At 39.8% G+C, this 18,583-nt stretch overlaps 1 protein-coding gene across 10 annotated transcripts in view; it reads left to right on the top strand.

The window, feature by feature from the left end:
• ZNF827 (zinc finger protein 827) overlaps positions 1 to 18,583 on the top strand; it is a 100,275-nt gene that overhangs the window by 60,224 nt on the left and 21,468 nt on the right. For all 10 annotated transcript variants that reach the window (XR_004307243.1, XR_001554841.2, XR_001554842.2 and 7 more), the window contains exons 6-8: positions 6,126 to 6,374; positions 7,053 to 7,110; positions 11,051 to 11,154. Coding sequence is in view for 7 of the 10 variants with exons in the window: in XM_015861125.2 (XP_015716611.1) it covers positions 6,126 to 6,374; positions 7,053 to 7,110; positions 11,051 to 11,154 (411 nt within the window). In the remaining 3 variants the exon portion in view is untranslated. The remainder of the gene's footprint in view (positions 1 to 6,125; positions 6,375 to 7,052; positions 7,111 to 11,050; positions 11,155 to 18,583) is intronic.

Genomic DNA, 18,583 nt, shown 5'->3' with positions numbered 1-18,583 from the left:
TTCTTTCAGGTAGGCATCATATTCCCAACGATTGAACAGAAGGAACAGCAGATGCATATTACAACTTTAGATTGTTTAGTGCTGTCATTTTATCTTTCTCATTGTTTAAAATTTCTGTGAAAATGAGCCTTTAGTTGGGAAATTCTGTAACGCGGGACTTCTGAGTTCCACTTTGACAAATATCAGCTGCTTTTTGATTATTATTTTTTAATGCAGGATCACTTTACATTGATTCAAGGCGCATTGACATTGTCTTATATAAAACAGCAGCTTGAAAAAATAGCAGCAAAATAAAGCATCAAGCACAGCACCCCAGGGAACGTCAGATGTTACTTGTTGTGTCTGTAGCAGAACCTTCAGGGCTCACCAACTGTTTCCCTGCCTCTGAGGGTTTTATTTAAGCTGTTTTAGGGCATGTTTATTTCTAGCAAATCAGAACAATTAGCATAACAAAATGCCTGATTCTTCATACTGAAAGCTTTTGAAGTCAGTACAAGTTGACCCACTAGTTACCCTTGTCTTCTTGATTGCAAAAACCAGTACACAAGTCCAATTTAAGAGACATATGGGAAAGTCTTCCTTTTCTAAGTTGATTCATGAAGCTGATGGGCATTTCAGCATATACAAATAACTTAGAATTTCAGTGGTAAGATAAGGCTTTAAATTAAGTGATCAGAAGAAGCATGAATGATTTAGCAATGTTTCACTTGATTTCAGGGAATGGAAAGTCATTGGACTAGTATAGTATCAGCAAACATGGATTGTTTTTGTGTTTATTAATTCTGTTTGCTTGATTTTGAAACTCGTCTCAAATAAGGTGAAGTATGTACTGCGCTGAAGAGCACGTTTAGCATATCCCCTGTATTTAGGGCCAGTTGTGGTCTGCATGTAGAATACTGTAGTAGTTTGCAGTTCACCGCTGAGTATTCATAGAGGGTCTGGAGGAAGGCTGCTAAGATAATTAAGGTTTTAGGGTTCATGACCTGCAAAGAAGTACTGACAGAACTGAGCCTGTTTAGTCTGGTGAGAGGAGGCTGGAGTCAGATCAAATAATAGCCTGTGGGTACTTGAAGAGGACTTAGGAAAACACTGAACTTTTCTCAGTAGGGTCAGATGGTAAAACTCGGGGGCAACAGTTACCAGCTCCCAAGGCTCAGACTGGGCATTAAGAAAACTGTCCACATAGCCAGTTGTTTTATCATAGGAGACTATCAGGTTTATCAGGTGTGGTTTGCCATTGGGAAACCAATGCTAGCTTTTTCTAGACAGTCTTGTCTTTCAGAGGCCTGAAGGTGGCTTCATACAGCCTATTACTGACTATTGCCAGTAATAGTACTTGGGGGAAGTAATAACTAATGATTATTTGTCTGCACTTTAAAGTGCAAAACAGTATTTGTATAAAAATAAACATAACTATTGCCTTTTGCATTAGTGAAAAGTGTTCTTACTGAATGGATGTAATGCCAGGGGCTCATTGCTTGTAGGTAGACTCCAATGGAGATGCACTCAGCATCTTATCCCACAGTCCTTACTGAAATGTGCTGCAGGTCATCCCTGGTTATCATCTTCCCACGGATGCAGGGATTGAAGTCTCTCCGTGGCATATAATTTGTCAGTTTGTCTGAGAGATCAGGATGGCTGGTGTACCCTGACAACATCTGCTTTGCATTGAAGATTTAGGAATATTCCATATCTGTTCTTGGCCCTCCTGAGTTCTAGCCCCTTTTCTACAACTGTGGGACAGACCAAGTCTAAGCAAAATGCTTAGGATTAAGAAAGCTTGCTTTCTGGTGTGTATTTTGAATCATGATGCGTTACAACTAGATGGAATTGTGCATTGATGCTCATCACTTGAGCAGGTGTTTTTAAAGTTTTATTTTATTTTAAAGTTTGTTATTTCTGCTTCTTTGGTAAAATAAATGCCAGTTTTATGTGTCTTCTAAAGAGCTCTGGGAGTTTAAAATTGAGAAGTGTTAAATAGTGCCAATAGTTGCTTTACTTACCATTGTGTTACAATATGTATTCAGTTTTAAGATATATTGAAATGCAGATCCAGTGAAAAATGAAATCTTATCCCAGTATCTCTATTTACAGTGAATGTTTTAAGTCTACTTGCTTGCTATGCTTCTATTTTATCCTCCTTGTTATGCAAAGAAAAGGGTATTTGTCTTGACACTGGCAGCTTCTTGCACATGTCCTGCAATCATCAGCAAGAAATTCCAGTGGTTTTATTCTCACTAGTTTCACTTGGCATTTTTTGCATTATTTTTCAGTGAGCTGAGAATTTATGAATTAGGATTTTATCTATTTTAAGGTGGTGCTGAAACAATGAAATCATTCAACTTGTGCTGATTTGCTTTGGAAATATATTTCTTCTGTTAATGTCCTTTCCGTTTTCACGTGTCTGATACAGGTGTTGGATTCTTGTCCCGGCGTTAAATGAAGTAGCTTGAATGAAGTTTTAGCTCTTCCAAAACTTGGCAGTCACTGTCTGAGGCTGTAGAGGGGCATTGCATAGGGGTAAACTTCATAGCCACTTTTATTGCCATGTGTACCTGAGGTAACACTGTCAGGCCTTCAGGGTTGAATACTGTACCCTGACCTTTTAGGTAGCACAGTTATTGCTCTGGGTTTTTTTCTTTTTCTGTTCTGTTTTATTTTGAAAAAGTTTCACTATTTTGCCATTTTTTGCACCCAGAAGTTGTGGAAAAAATGACTTCTTTCTGCAAGAAGCCTGTCCAGTACTGCATTATTGCATATCTGGTGTGGGAAGCTGTCTCACTTGGCATGAATATAGTTCATTGAGGGTTTTGTACATCAGCTGATTAAAGGTACACTCTGAAGAGCATCTCTGTGGCTTCATGATGGTACATCCATGTATGCAATAATTCTCTCCAATTTTGTTAAGCTGCTTCTGTATTAAGTAAAAAAAAATAGAAGAAAAAAGGGAAAAAGGTGTCTTAGGTCATTTAGTTCATCTGCTGCCAGAGCAATGTTCACTGCTATACGCTGTACTGTTGTTCTGAGCTTCATCCAGTTTAGTTTGCAATGAATAGCAGACCATGTTTGAATCAATAGCAGAGCAGATCACGGTCCAGATACTTCAAAGCTATTTGAATTGTTGGTCTCCGCTGATTTTTATATTTTTTTTTTCTGGGGATTGGTTGTCTCTACTTTTATAAAAATCTGTGTGAAGAAGATTACTGCTGTATACTAACTTTGTACTGTGATACAATGCAGTATATTTCACATAGTCTAGTTGGGTGCTCTAGGAGAAATCCAAAAGTGGGGGAAAAAACCCCACAAAGCTATTGTGGCGCTAATTAATTGAATTGAGAGACTTTTCAGTGTACCCATCCCTGACTTGAAAATCATTAGCTGCACTATGACCATGTGAGATAACTATGAGAGGAGATGAGGGTTATGTCCTTACTCCACAAATGAACAGAAGGAAAAATAATCTTTAAGAAGTTACAGCTCCACAGTGTACAAATTTGCCTGTACAATGAGACGAGCATGGCCATAACCTGAATTCCACCCAAGATGTAGCCCAGTTGGGTTGTCTGCCTGTGGCTTGTGATGTGGCTCTTGCTCACAGGTTGTAATTTCTCTTCATTTAGTGCTGTAAAATTATCACAGAGACCCTCCATGTCTTCTCTCTTTGTTTTGGGGCATTGGACTATGACAAGATTCGCATTTGTCAGGTACGTGCTGCCAGGTCAGGAGGGTGCAGCAGCAAAGGTAAAGGTCAAAGGAAATTATCAAATATGTAAATGTAGTTAGGGCTACTGGATTTCTGGCTGATTGCAGGGGAGAGAAGGTCATTGGTATTGCTTAACTATTGCACTAGTTGGGTTCTATCAGTTTGATTGAAAAGCATTTGCAGGACAGGGAATTCAGCTGTGTGGGGCAGGAACAGAAATAGAAAGAATATTTTAAAAGCAGAAAGAGCAACAAAGGTCAGCCTGACTCTGCACCTAAATTTGGCAGCTGGGTGCAGAGCTCAGTCTGTAGGACAGCTAAAGAACTCATTTGTTTGTGGAGTTACCTGAGCTTTTATTGACAGTGTTACCTGATGCGTTCCCTTGCTGTGCTGTGTGCACTTCCAGTGCACAGCATATTATTTTTTCACTTCTCAACACAGATGCAATATTCTGTATCTTTAGAATAAGAGACTGATTTAAGCTTGAAAAAACAAAAACAAACAAAAAAAAACCCCCTGCTTTTTAATTGTTTAATAGGGAAAAAAAGGCATTACAATAATAGTATTTTCAACTCCTCTTCATTTGAGAATTCTGTATAAAATTTTTTGTATCTGGTGATGATGGTAGAGGGTAAAGATTTTTCGCAATGTTTGTATGTTGTTTTGAAAGGTCAAGAAATGCCATAAGAAAGGAACGAAAGGGCTTCATGTAAATCACTCCTGGAGCATGTCCAAGTAGCTTTTATCTCCTGGCTCTGATTTTTATTCTTTTTTCTTTTAAGATCTGCAAGTAGCAAAGCCACTTTTTCCTCCATTTAAGGACAGCAGAGGAGAAAGATAAACCAAGGGAGTGAAAAAGTGGAACACGTCCATTTAAATTCATGTGTATGCCTGCATAATAAAGGATTGTGTTCCTCTTGGCTTGAGGCTAGGAGACAACACCAACCAACTGGCTATCCTCAGGACGTTATCAGGAATGACCATACCATGTGTTGGTGCCCCTGGGTATTATTGTTTTTGGTGGTGGTTGTTTGTTTGCTCTTTTGTTTGTTTTTTTGCTTTTGTTTGTTCTTCTTACAAACTGATGTTCATTTATTTCTTTTTAATATTATATCTTTATAAGTGGTGAAAATTGCCAGATGAGAAGAAAACTTCCATGTGAGGATGCTCATTGTACAGAATGTATCCATTCGATCTGAATGTGTTCCCCAGTCTGAACAAAGGCCAGACTGCTCTCTCAGGTCTTAATCCTCTCAGTATTTAAACTCTGTGCTGCTCTGTCTCTCAGTGTGCTGTGGTATCTCTGTGCCTTAATATGGCCTCTTTCCCTGAGTGCTAGATTTGCCTTTTCTTCCTTTGGTTTATGAAGCCTGTGCTGTTCAAAGTCATGTTTCACCTTTGTCTCCACCCCTGGAGGCTACACTGGGTGTTCTAGGGCATGTGCCCTAAAGTAAATGGAATAAGATTTTTCTTAAGGTATTGAGTATCTTGATTAGTAGCAGAAGTGCATACACATGTTCAGACCAAATGCATAAATCCCTCGGACATTTTTTTTTTAATCTAGAATCACATATTTTTTTAGAACAGTTTCTCACCTGGATGGCCGTTCTGCTGCATAACACTGATTTATTTCCTTGAGTCTGCCTTTCTTCGTAGTTCCCCTGTTTCCCAAGTCTGGTCAGCATCCAGACAGAAGAGGCAACACACCTGATTGGGCCATTCCACCATTATAGATACATGTCCTTTCAGCAGCACTCTGAAAGAAGATCATTAGAAGAACTCATCATCTCTCTCTGAACTGAAGTTCAGGTCTTCAACTTCTTTTTTCACAGTTGAAAGTCTGAATTAAGAAGGGAGTGTGGTAGCTCGTCATCAGGGTTATTGGGTCTTGCAGTATCTGAGGGAGTATCAAAGATTGTTATATGTTAGAAAACTACTCATCTCATCTTGAAAAGAAGATGAGCAGATGAGGTTTCTACCTCCACCCCTATACCAGCGTTTCCAACTATATGCACTGGTACTTGTCTGATAGAGAGTAATTAAGAGTTTGCAGGACAATTTTGGTGCCCAGCTTTGAAGAACTGGTTTTCACTTGTCACTCCATGTTATAAATAAAAACAAAGCTTCACAAACTGGGATATGATTGCACAGTGTTCATAAAAAGTGATGTAATTCTCAGATTTTCAAATATGCAGTTTTCTGCTCTGTATTTAAAGCATTATTTTCAGGAGATTCCTTCTATATATAAACTCCCAGGTGAATACTGTAGCAGTCAGATGCTTCCTTCTCTTACCATTTGCTGTCATGGGGTATACAAATTAAACTTTGTAACTGAAATTCCTGCTTTGAGTGCTCTGAAAAATTGTAACCTAACTAAGTGATTGTGGTGGCTTTTTTTCTTTTTTTTAATACATATTTGCAGCTGAGAGTTACAAGGAAACCCAGACTGTAAAGATAAAGGAAGAGCCAATGGAAGTTGACATTCACGATTCGCAGACTTCAGCGTCACCCAGCCAACCCAGCCAAAACGTTGGCTACAGCACTTTATTGGGGCGAGACATTAATGAACACATCCAGAAGGCACCAGAAGGTCGTGTGCTCCCAGAACGAAATTTGTTCAGCCAAGATATATCAGTGAAGATGGCATCCGAGCTGCTCTTCCAGTTATCAGGTAAAATCAGAATTTAAAGAGCAAAAAGAGATGGTGTATAATCATTAAGGTGCTACAAAAGTATGAGATTGCTAAGGATGAAGCGTAGTAGGAGGTAGAGCCCTTCTACCCTTGCATGTGAAATACAAGTCTTGCCAAATGTTCCCCATAGTTAACATATGTTTTAGAGCACTGTGACAGTCTGATCAGGTTCATAATATTTAAGCTGAATTGGAAATGCCAGAGTTCAACTCTTATATTTTTGAAGGCTAATTAAATGACTAGTGACAACTGGCTGATTGAGGCCTTGGAATATAGGGGAACATCTAGGTAGTTACAGTCATAAATGAACAGTGTCTGCAGCATAGTGTTGCTAAGTTGTGCTGTCCATTTCTCTCCATGTAGAAGGTGAACCTCAGCTATTGCATGCTTGCAGTGATTTGATTTGAGCTCTGTTTAATGAAAGCTCATAGTGCACATGGAACACTCATACTGAAATGTGAGGGTGAAAAAAATTGGTATGAGTTACGCTTTTAAGAAAGCTGCATTTATTCTGAAATCATATTGCAACCACTTCCCCTTAAATTATTTTTGATTATACTGTTATCAGAAAGCATTAAAATATTTTTGCTGAATAAAATTGGATAGGGAAAATACAATATATCCTATAATCACACAAAAATGTACATTCCTCTGCAGAAAAGGTGAGCAAAGAGCACAATCACAATAAAGATAACACCATCAGAACTACAGTCAGGTAAGCTCAGTCCATTGTTATCCATAAATCTGGCATTGCTGAGTTTTGCCTTGTGAGCTTGGATGTGTCTCTCTCTTGCCATTGTGAGCTGAAATTACAAATGTAAGATATTTTCTTTTTGTAATGGAACCTGTATGTGAGAAATGACACCAACAGATCCGATTTCTTAGTGTCCGTGTTGCAAAAGGCCTTTGGGCCAAAAGGACTGTTCTCCTCTGATCAAGTATTCACATTTGGTTTTAAGAATTGTTTCCTCTTTCTGCTTTTTTCTTCTGCAAAAACGAAAGCTTAATTGAAATTGCATAGAACATGCAGTGCTTGAGGGAAGAACAGGCTGACAACTGGATTTTAAGGCATAGACCAATGTAAGAAGAGGTGCTGTGATTCAGTCTTCTGTCAAACTTGGCTTTCTTGAATAAAATTTTGGTTTAGTATTTCTGTGTCCTCTCAATGCCTTCCAGAGATGGATTTTTGAAAGACCGTAAGAGACAATGCTAATGAAACTTGTGTTCAGGATTACAGTCACATTAACACAATATGTGAAATTATGCAGGAATTAAAAAATATGATTCATTTATAACATGTGTTATTAAGGGAGTTTGCCCTTTGCTGTATTTTGGCTGGGAAAAAACTGACAAGTTGTTTAAATATGTGAGCAGCAAAGTGAGTTGTCCTAAGGGGAAAATTCAAAGCTATTGTATAATAAGTGGCAGCTAGAACTGGTAAAAACTCAGGAGCCCATGGTTAGGAGTAAGCAGGAATTGACTTTGGCTCTCATCTAACCCTGGAGACAAGGATACGTACACTGATGTCCACCCTGAAAGGTCTGTGGTCAGTGTGGGTGGTTTTGGAGACTGACTGTGGCTGAAGTGTCAGATCGTTCCTTCAAAGACAGAGTAAGACCTTCAGTGTCCCTGCATCCCCTTCTGCAGAAATCCCCAGCATGTATGTGCAGTGTTTGATAACTAAGGCAGCTTTGTCTGGACAGAATTGGAAAAGCATTTCATTTGCAGAAGAAAAGGTCTGTGAAATGTGCTCATCTTAAATTCCTAGACCCATCCCCTTCTTTCGTGGTAATTGTAATAAATCAGTTTTTAATAAACTGAGCGATCCAGTAAATGCCGATTAGGGATTTTTTGATGTTACAGGTTGAAAGAGAATTAAATTGAGCTTTTTAACTTCTGGTTATTGTGAATGCTTTTCATATTTGCTAGTTTGGGAAGATGTGGGTCATGGAGACTGCACAGACTTCCCATTACTTCTTAAAAAGCGTAAGCCTGAAAGATACTTACAGAGTTGAATGTACATATTGTCCAACTACTCATTAACCATCCAATATGTGCTGCAGGGAGGGGTGACAAATAGTTGGTAGAAAATAGATTTTAGTGTCTTGTGATATTACCAGCAGAACTGGTGTGAGAATCCAGAGCTACTTTTGGATCTATCAAAAATAGTTCAAACTGGAAAGGTTGAGGACAGTTCAGACAACCTTCCTTCTCACAAGGCTGCTGCCTTGTAAGAGAATAGCACAGTTGGCTGTTGTCTAACTTGCACTGAATTGTACTGAGAAGTCCTGATAATGGCTGCTACCCACCAGTGTTTGAAAAGCAGAGTGCACGGCTGAATTCTTGTGGGTGCTTTTCTTGGCTTACCTATCTATCAGTATGAATGAGAAGAGCTTCTTAAGGACAAGTGAGTCAGTCTACTAAATCCTGTGCATTCTAACAGATTGACTCAAAAGACCTTGCTGAAAAAAGAAACAAAGCGCTCCAAAGCAAGCAAACAGCTGGAAATCTTTACCGGGAAGAGTATGACACCTCTCAAAAAATAGAATGTGATGGAGCAGCCAGTGGAGAATAGAGGCACGAAGGCTGCATTAAGAAAACGTGTAGTGTTGCAGTTTGGCTCACCAACCTACATCTGGAGTCATGACAGGAAGGCACTAGAATCACAATTGTTATGTGAAGTTTGCTGACAGCTGCAGAGTCAAGGTGAGGTCAGTGTCATCCACCTGTGAGTAATTGGGCAGTGGAGAGATTCAGCTTTGTCGCTGGCAAGAGTCTTAAATCAGCAATGTCCAGCAAGATGGGGGTACGCGAGCGCTTCTTTTTTTATATCTTATTTCATATTAACATTTCTGTCTCCCGTCTGTTGCTATTCTTTCTGTGAATATTCCTGGACTGTGTAAGCATATACTTCCATATGACTTTGCTCAAGCAGCCAAAACTGGCAAGGATTCCTCACAGTTCAATGGCTGAGTGAGATGGTAGAACCTGCCATCTGTGATAAGAAGAAAGAAAGCGGAGAAGCAAATGATCTGGAAGTGAGTACGCCAGCATGAGATGCCAAGATAAGTTTCTTTCATCTAGAGAGCTGTGGAGACAGAAAACTGGAAAAGTGCAGCCAGAAGAGGAAAAAAAACCTACAAGTAAAGCTTAATCTTCATCAGAAGAGACTTTACACAGTGACTGAGATCAATGTATGAAGTTTCTGTGTTGCAGGAACTCTCCGATCATACTTTGGATTGGGAATTGGAGAGCATTCCCACTGAAATAAAAACAGTCATGGGCTGACACTGGAGAGACTCATCTGCCATTATAGACAAAGGTTAAAAAAAAGGTGTATCCAAGGCTGGTTCTGTAATTCACTGGAGGCTGATGGCAGAGAGGAGGTCCTTAAGACACCAGCACAGTGCATTCTTCAACAGCAACTTACTGCGGATTCATATCCTAACCTGAAATGGACGACCTCTGCATCATTCACTTTGTCTAGAACCAGCAATGCACAGTGAGCCAGTGAGTGAATCTAAGTCACAATCAGCCACGTTTCCACAAGATGGAAAGCTGAGTGGATTACATGATTTTGAAGAGTTAAAACAGTTACCAAACCTTTTTTATTGGTGTTTGTTGTTTTTTTTTTTCAAATCATTATTAAGCCACTGAGAGGAATGTTGCAGTGAATTAGGCCATATTTTTGTACAGCATCGGTCTGTTTTATATTATGTCCCCCTGAGGGGGAGTGTGAGTCTTGGAAAAGTTAACTTGTGCACATGTGGGCTGCAGCTCTGCACCTTATCCTGATTCATCAGGTATCTGCATACAGTGAACTGCTCCAGTGTGGGGCAGCTTCATGCTTTTCATCCAGCTCAGTCTGCTTGACTGTTTGTGGTTATGTTCAAACTTCTGCATAAATAGCAGAATATCCCGCTCACTGTCATGCGTAGAACAGCACAAAATAAATAGTAGTAAAAAACAAAACAAAAACCCCCGATTTCTCAGCCTGATGAGGAATCTCAGTACAGTACAGCTCAGATTTAAATGAAATTCCCATTTCGCTTAGAAGAAATTCATCCTTGGAATGCAGATGGAATACAGTATGTCAGGAATCTGCTGTCCAAAAAGAAGTACCCCTGTCCATTTTCAATTCTTCAATGTACTTCTTACAAACGCCTGTACTGTGGAGAAGGGATCACAGTTTCTCTTACAACAGTAATTGAACAGAAAGCAAAATAAAACCCAAACTAAAGTTTGAAAAGCTTTGTTTTGAACGTAATTACTGTATTCCTCAGGTTATTAAATACTTCAAAATATGTAATATATTTTCCACGTTGTGGGAGTAGAATGCAGATTTTTGAAACATTAATTTTCTTGAGCTATATTGGGATGTGATACAACAAATCTGACTTGTTGAAATGCTGTAATGAAAAGCGTTTGGGGAGGACCTCAGTTTTTGCTCCACAATGCAGTTTTCCCAGGGCTTGTCTCTTTCTCCACACCTTACCTCACCATCTGGTTGTCTTTCAGCATGAATTCCATAAATGAAGCAGGGCTTCTAACAAGATGATATTTATTATATTGAGAGGTTAAAGTAAAAACTATTGATGACTTTTTTCTGTTAACTGCTGTTTTGTTCACAAAAAGGTATCTTATTTTCCCCATAGCCCTTACTTTTCTGAAGACACATTTAGACAATCACCGTTCACTTCCAACTCAAAAGATCTCCTGCCTAATGAAACTGCTCTTCATGGAAGGACGTCGGCACCAGGTCAGACACCCTTTATTTCCATTAGTTCCTAGGTTGGGTTTTTTAGTTCACAGTTTTCAAATTATTTTCTTAGTGTAAACATCACCAATTGGCCAGTGCTTTTAAAATGTAGTTGCTTTGTCAAAGGACAACTCTTTCCATCACAGTAAATGTTTACTATTAACAAAAATGTTAAATGCTGCTGAATTATTCATGTTAATTCTTTTTGAGCAACTATTTCTGTGAGCTGTAAAGGGGCAGAAAGTCTGTATGATAAAGACAGCAGTGTTAATGGAGGTGGGGTCTTTGTGTGTGTGTATGTCCCACATTTAAAGGAACTGACGACTGATTACTACCTGCTCTTTTCCTGTTCCTTGCTGTTCCATCTCTCACAGTATAGACGAGATGTGTGCAATATATTTATCAGAATGGCTGAGCCTCGTAATGCAGTTTTCCCACCTTTAGCAGTTATATAAGAACCTATTTGGAAAGATGTGGATTTCTTACAACATACTGAAAGGCCTTAATATCTGTGGGTGCAGTCCTGCTGAGCTTCGAAACTAGCTTACAGACATTTTATATCTGGCTGTAGCCTGCGTTATATTCTTAGTTAAAACAGAAAAGACAGATGAATGCCATTGCCTTCCAAGGTGGCACTGAATATATGCACAAACCTGATATGTGCCTTTACCATCCCGTTGCAAAATATTTCGTTTGCTAGTTCACTGCTATCTGCTCTTAAATTTATCGCTCTTGAGTTCTAAAGGTCAGTAATTACACAGCCAGCCATAGTGGGGGTTATTCACCTTTTCTTAGCAATCAATAAAGTTTTGGGCATGTTACTGCTAATTTTCAGCTATAGACTGTCATTTAATTTACAACTTAACAGACCCTTCTTTTTTTCAATGCTTGAATAGTCATTTGACAGCTTCTGATGAGGAAGATGAGGTGAAGAGCTAGATGTTGTCTAAGGGTAAATACACATTCAGAAAAGAAATAAAATTTGAAGTATAAGAACAAGGGTCTTCAGGCTATCCCCAGCCAAGTGGTACCTTTAAGTACTAATATGTAAACCAAATTAACACTTCACTTCTGGCTTTTGACCGTGACATAACACAGAATATTCATAACCCAGTTGACAGACAAGAACTCTTGGGCTTCTCAGGCAGTGCTCAGTACCTCAGAGGATGTGGCCTCTAGCATATAATCATATCATAGCAGTAATGCTCTTACATCATGCTGAGATGGATACGTAAGAATTCTAATTCTCTGTAAGACTTTAAGCGAGGCATTTAAACCTACAGATTGTTTTTGGTGACATGTTTAATCTCATGCTTAAGAGATGTAAAATATCTCTTTGTTAGTTGGTAAGGACATACTGGAGTGTTAAGATGGCCATTGAAATGGGTTTTGTATGTTTGTGATTCCTGGTATTGTCCTTCATGGAATATAAGTAATAACTGGGTGGGTCCATGAATTGTAACACGCATTGCTCTGTGATTATTATCAAGCAACATATGCAAAAGCAGTATTATACAGAAAATTTAAAGAGATATATTTATTTTTTCACTTGGAACAACGTTATCATGATCTGTAAAAAAAATTCTTGGACCTGAACAGAAACTTCACAGTAGCATCAGGAATGTTATCAGATTTTTTTTAATCGATTACAAATGTGATATACACATAAAAGAACAGCAGAATACCCACAGATAGATTTCCTATTAGTTTCAGCCTCATAGGAAGAAATTATCTCTGAGGTGCTATGGATAGCTCAGACAAAGCTTAATCCCTGCCGAGAGTAGCATAAAGGAGCAGTAACAAACCATTGTGAAAGCCAACAGGATGTAACGGAAAATGCTGTGGAAATGTGTATGTGGCATCACATGGATAACGTGTGCCTTCAGTTGAGATTTGTTTTATTTCATTTCTGAAATAGTATAGTAAGAACTAGAAGTGAACAGCATACAAAATGACAGTTAATTCAGCTCATCCAATTAAAATACAAGCCAATTAACTGCCAGCAGCGTTTGGTCAGCAGTATCCAAAATACCCAAAAGTAACCACGTGCAAAAATGCCAGTCTGTTGCAGTCACCAGAGCCGATGGGGGCTGATGAACAAGTGTGGGGTCTGAGCTGCTGCTGTGGCTCTCTATGGAGAGATATGACTCAAGCAGGCATAACAGCATGAGGAAAGGAAGCCTTTGCTGCAGGCTGGTCTGGGTGACAGTGGTAAAACCTCACAAACATGCCTTTTTTCAAGAGAGAGCACCAGTGTGAATGGCTGCATCCCCAGACTCTTGGAAACTTTCTGTCCGCAGTCTTCTTGGTGCCCTCGCTGAAGTGTAATTGGGAATAGTGACAGGAACATGGGGCAGTCACATACCTTGTGTCAAGTTCAGTTCTTTATTATAATAGGTAACAACATTATGTAATCTCATTCATTCATTTATCAAGTTCTGTTTAAAATCTGTCATCCCTATCACTTGTACAAGAACACTGTTTCAGAGGCTCACTGTTTGTAAGAGCTGGACCACCCTCAGCCAGAACTTACTCAAAGCAAGTTCTGCTTTTTGTTTCTTCTACCAATGCTGTCCTTGAGCTGTGATAATTCTTCTCTTTTGTGGGCTTATTTGATATGCCCTTATGTCCCATTAATCTGGTCTTCATTTTTAGAAAAGTAAGCCAGTCAATATCTTTTAGTCTCTGTTAGCATGACAGAGATTCCATTCCTTGACCAACATCATAGCCTTTTTCTGCCCCTGTTTAGGGAAATTAATTTATGCAAATATGTGCAGTCAGAACTATATATGCTGTTTTGCAGAAGATCTTACGAATTACTTTCTTCCGTGGCATGAAATCTTCTTTATGTACATTGGAAATAGCTCTCTCAATTAATCACGGTTTTTAACTCCAACGCTCTGATGACTTGCAATTCATTTACTAATCAGATACTAACAAGGTTTTCTTCTCCCTTATATTTTCAGCTCGTGATTCTACAGCATGTAAGAGTGGTTCTTGTTGCAACTTCATAAGTGTATGACCTTTTAATTTGAATCGTACCACTTACTATTGTAGCCATCAAAATTATTTCTTTAATACTCTGAAATTTCTGCATATTTCTGCTTCTTTTTTAATGTAGTGCTGTTTTTTCATGTTGAAGGTACTAAAGAGGATTTTTAAGTATGGTTAGTCCACAGTTGAGTCTATCAGACCTCATGGTAGCAGCCCTTCAGCCTAGTGCTTTCCTTAGTGCAGTCCACTTCTCTATATAGTCAGTTTATTAGGAAATTGCAAGAACAGGAATTTAAGAGGAAGGGCACTTTTTGTAGGGCACTGAGTATACAGGATCCCTGAGGAGTATGAAATAACTAGGAAAGACCTACTAAAAGATGTGTGAAGGCAATGCACTGATTGGGGAACTTACAGGAGGAAACAAAGGCCTGAGATAAAGGTGAAGTAATCCTAATCAGAAGCAGTATCACAGGCAGGACAAGTAGTTAGCATGATTAGTAGAATGAGTAGTTAGCAGCTCTTAAGTCTGGTAACCAAGGAAAAGAAATTTCCCATAGCTCTCAAAAGAGAAGTGGTCCAGCAGAAGTAATGATAACTCCCTGATAAACATTATGCTGAATTGTTAATAACTTGAGAAGGAAATCAAACAATTTCCTGTAGTTTGAAAGTATTGGATAGATTTGGGGAACTATTCTTCTTCCTTCCTAAAGCGTTCTGTACTTTAATAAGCATACAAAGTTAATTGCAGATGTATAGACTTTCCTGGATTGCTGTCACTATCAGTGTCAGTTCACTTTTGTTCAACAATTAAAACTGATATTGAAATAATGCACACATCAAACACAGTTTGCCCCAAAATTAAAGTAGTATCAAAGCCGCAACCAATGCAAAGACACATTCTAAACAATCCAGTAGTTTCAGCCTTTCCCCTTAAGAAGTGCAAAAATGACCTTTTTTGGCTTAGCAAAATGTAGGGAGAAAAAATGAAAATGTTCTTTTCAAATAGTTGCTTTAAAAGGGCATTTTTATCCTTTGTTTTATATGACTGGTTTCTTTTGACAGAAAACAGTTCAGTTTTAAGGCAGACGATGTAGTTCAGTCCAGATCTCTAGACAAATTAGAGACCTGATCTTATGCTGGTGTTCCTGACCCTTAGCCAATCTTTAATGTGTTTTAATAGTTTTCCACTATCTCACTGACTCATTCTGTAAATCAAACCTGCCTTCACGAAATCCAGATAGGTGACATTCATGACATTCACTATTTCTTTTCCAGTGATTCATGAATATTGTCAAAGACTCCAACCATGGATTTGGGGAGTATCTTTTTCTCCACGCCTATCTGCATGTAGTGTAAGAATATTTCATTATTTTCTCTTGTCTCACCAAGAAACTTATGCTCTGCTTCACTTACATTGCCAGTGTGCACCAGTGAAAAAATTGAATCTATAGCTAATAGTCCAGTCACACGCAGTAGTGTTCAAGGGTGGTCAGTCTTTTTCTGTCTCCCTCAAGGTTTTGATTTTGATTTCTGTGGCACTGTTGTCACCCTGGAAAATGTGCTAGGCCTTAGGAGACCGCCAAGTGTACAGGCCCTAAGGACTTATGTAGAAGTGCTTGACAATGAAATGTTGGCATTTAAATTGCCACTGCGTAGCTTTCCAGCTATGCGCCCATGGAGTTAATTAGAACAATTCACACCTTCTTACAGTTGTTTGCTTCCATCTGCAGAAAAGCCTCTAACTTCGTGTTATGGGTAGTCCTCTGTTCACTTTATGACGGCTTTTTTCACAGTCCTAAATGCCAGAATGTTTAAAGGAAAGCTAGGAGTTAAGAGTACAATTACAAGCTGTCAATTTTCTTACGCATTCACAACAGCAGAACCTCTGGACTGTTATTTTTGAGAAGAAACACAGGGTGGTTGGGGTAGGAAGAGACCTCTGGTAATTATCTTATTCAACTCTGTTGCTCAGGGCAGGGTCAGCGGGCTGTTAAGGACCATGTCTCCATCTGCTTTCCACATGTGCAGCCGAACCTCAAGCACTGTATGCGGTTTTGGGCACTACAAGATAAGAAGGACATAAAACTGTGAATACACTGTAGGATCTGAAGGGCAAGTTGTATGAGGAGAAACTGAGGTCTCTTGGTTTGCTCAGAGCAGAGCAGAGGCTGAGGAGAGGCCTCATGGCAGCCTGCAGCTTCTTACAGGGAGCAGAAGGGCAACGCTGAGTTCTGCTCTGGTGACAGCAATAGGATCCAAGGAAATGGTATGGAACTACAGCAGGGTGCAGTCAGGTTGGGGAAAAAGATTCTTCACTGAGAGGGTGGTCGGGCACTCAAACAGGCTCCCCAGGGCAATGGTCACAGCCCCGTGCTGCTGGTGTTCAAGGAACATTGGGACAATGTTCTCAGACATAAGGTTTGAATTTTGGTGGTCCTGTGTGGAACCAGGAGTTGGACTTGATGATCCTTGTGGGTCCCTTCCATCTCAGGATTCTGTGGTTCTTTGTACAGGTAGCTTTTGAATTTCTCCAGGGATGGAGGTTCCACAAGCTCTGTGTGGAGCAACCTGTGCCAGTACGTGACCACTGCAGCACAGTAAAAAAGTGTGGGGCTTTTATTGTTTAAATGGGATTTCCTGTGTTCCAATGTGTACCTTCGCCTCTTCTCCACTGGGAACCTCGGAGAAGAGCCTGGCTTTGTCTTCTCTGTTCCCCTTCATCAAGTTTTTATATGCATTGAAAAGATCCCACCAAGCTATTCCCTCCAAGCTGAATGATCCCGGCTGTCTCAGGCTCTCCATGTATGACACGCTCCTGTCTCTACAGCATAGTGCTACACTTCGGTCTTTTAAGTCTAAATATTTCAAGATCCTGACAGCATTTTCTGGTCCTGTGATGGAGCAGCAATTTTTATTGCCAATGTAGTTGCAGAGGAAGTGTACTTCTACATGAATTGACTTACATAGAGCTCTTTATTTTCCCCCCCCCCCCCCCCCCCCCCCCACTTTATTCTATTATTTATGTGTATGATCATTTCATTTGGTTTCAGTTTTGGTCTGAGTTATGAGCTCTGCCTATCCAGGATATTTGGTAACCCCTTCAGTTTCCCGATGATGAGAGTGCCTGACCCTTGTTGGCTTACCGACAGGGTGGAATAATGTAGAGTGGCACTTAATTCACTATGCATGGCTTTCTCCACCAGGCACTCGGTCCTGTTGTTCATTTCCATCTCGGTATTATTGTGAAATGCGATTGCTGAAAGTGGTGCTAGAGGTAGATGCCACGCTGCGGTCATCACTGCCTGCAGAACACAGTGTTAGGTACTCGCTAACCCTTGAAAAATATAGTTCTCTTGGTTTTGAAAAGCAACCATTTAATTTTATTTCTTTTCTGATACCAGTCTGGGGTGATATTCAACCAGGTACTCTTTTATTTGTGTACGTGTATGAATTCATGCAGATACATGGAGATAATAAGAGATCTCCCTCTGGCAAATCCAGACTTTGTGGCAGTGTCATAGATGGTAGGAACATACTTGTGACAGAGTAGCAGATTGATTTGAATGACTAATTGAAGTTTCTGATCCCCAGTGTGCATTTTACTTTGATTCTTCACAATCAGAATATGTCTCTGGGGTACCTGCTGTATGTCTCTCTGTCTTTGCACACTTTAGGAGGATAAGGATTTGTCAGCCACTGTGGCTGCTCTCTGAAGTGTGATAGCAAGAGACAGATAACTGACAGGTTGTAGAAAGTGATTCTAGGAAAGTGAGATAGTTGAACTGCTCAGAAGTGGGCAGTGCTTGGCGTAGTTCCCCAAAGAGAGACAGATTTTGCTTAATTTGTTCAATATAATTCAGTGCTAAACTGTGTGACAGTGGTTCTGGCTCTAGCATGCTTTTATCTATAGCCTCCTGCCTGCTGATTCCCATCATCATCTGCCTGGGTGCAGCCGCCTTTTCCGGTGCACCCAGCTACCTTGAAAACCAGCTCACCTTACAGCCCTTGAGAAGGGAGGTTCCAAATTTGGTTCATTTAATGTAGTCTTAACCAAGCCAGCTGCAACTGGTTACAGAATTACATTTCTCTTTCAGCTTTTTCTGGGTCTGCTGCCAAGCATGTTTCTATCATGTGTTACAGATCTGTGACGCTGTAGCGGTGCCCATCTCCTGAGTAGCCATTGCACTTCTAACAAACAAGCCCCTTTTCAAAACAGAACATATTATTATGCAGAACAGACCATTTCAAATGATCAAATCTCCTCTTGGCTAAAACAGGACAGCTGAAGTATGCAGAATGCACCAATATGTGCGTGTTCAAATTTGTCTTAACAGTTATGAATTATTGGCCATTCCCACAGCAGCTGAGGGCAACGTGATTGGATCCTTCTGAGCAGCACGTGAAACTGCTGGTGAATTGGCCACTCTCTGTCTCA

Source organism: Coturnix japonica, chromosome 4 (genome assembly GCF_001577835.2).
Source record: "Coturnix japonica isolate 7356 chromosome 4, Coturnix japonica 2.1, whole genome shotgun sequence".
Taxonomy (NCBI): Eukaryota; Metazoa; Chordata; class Aves; order Galliformes; family Phasianidae; genus Coturnix; species Coturnix japonica.
Note: the sequence above shows the minus strand (reverse complement) of the source record. Positions and strands in the feature narration are given on the sequence as shown.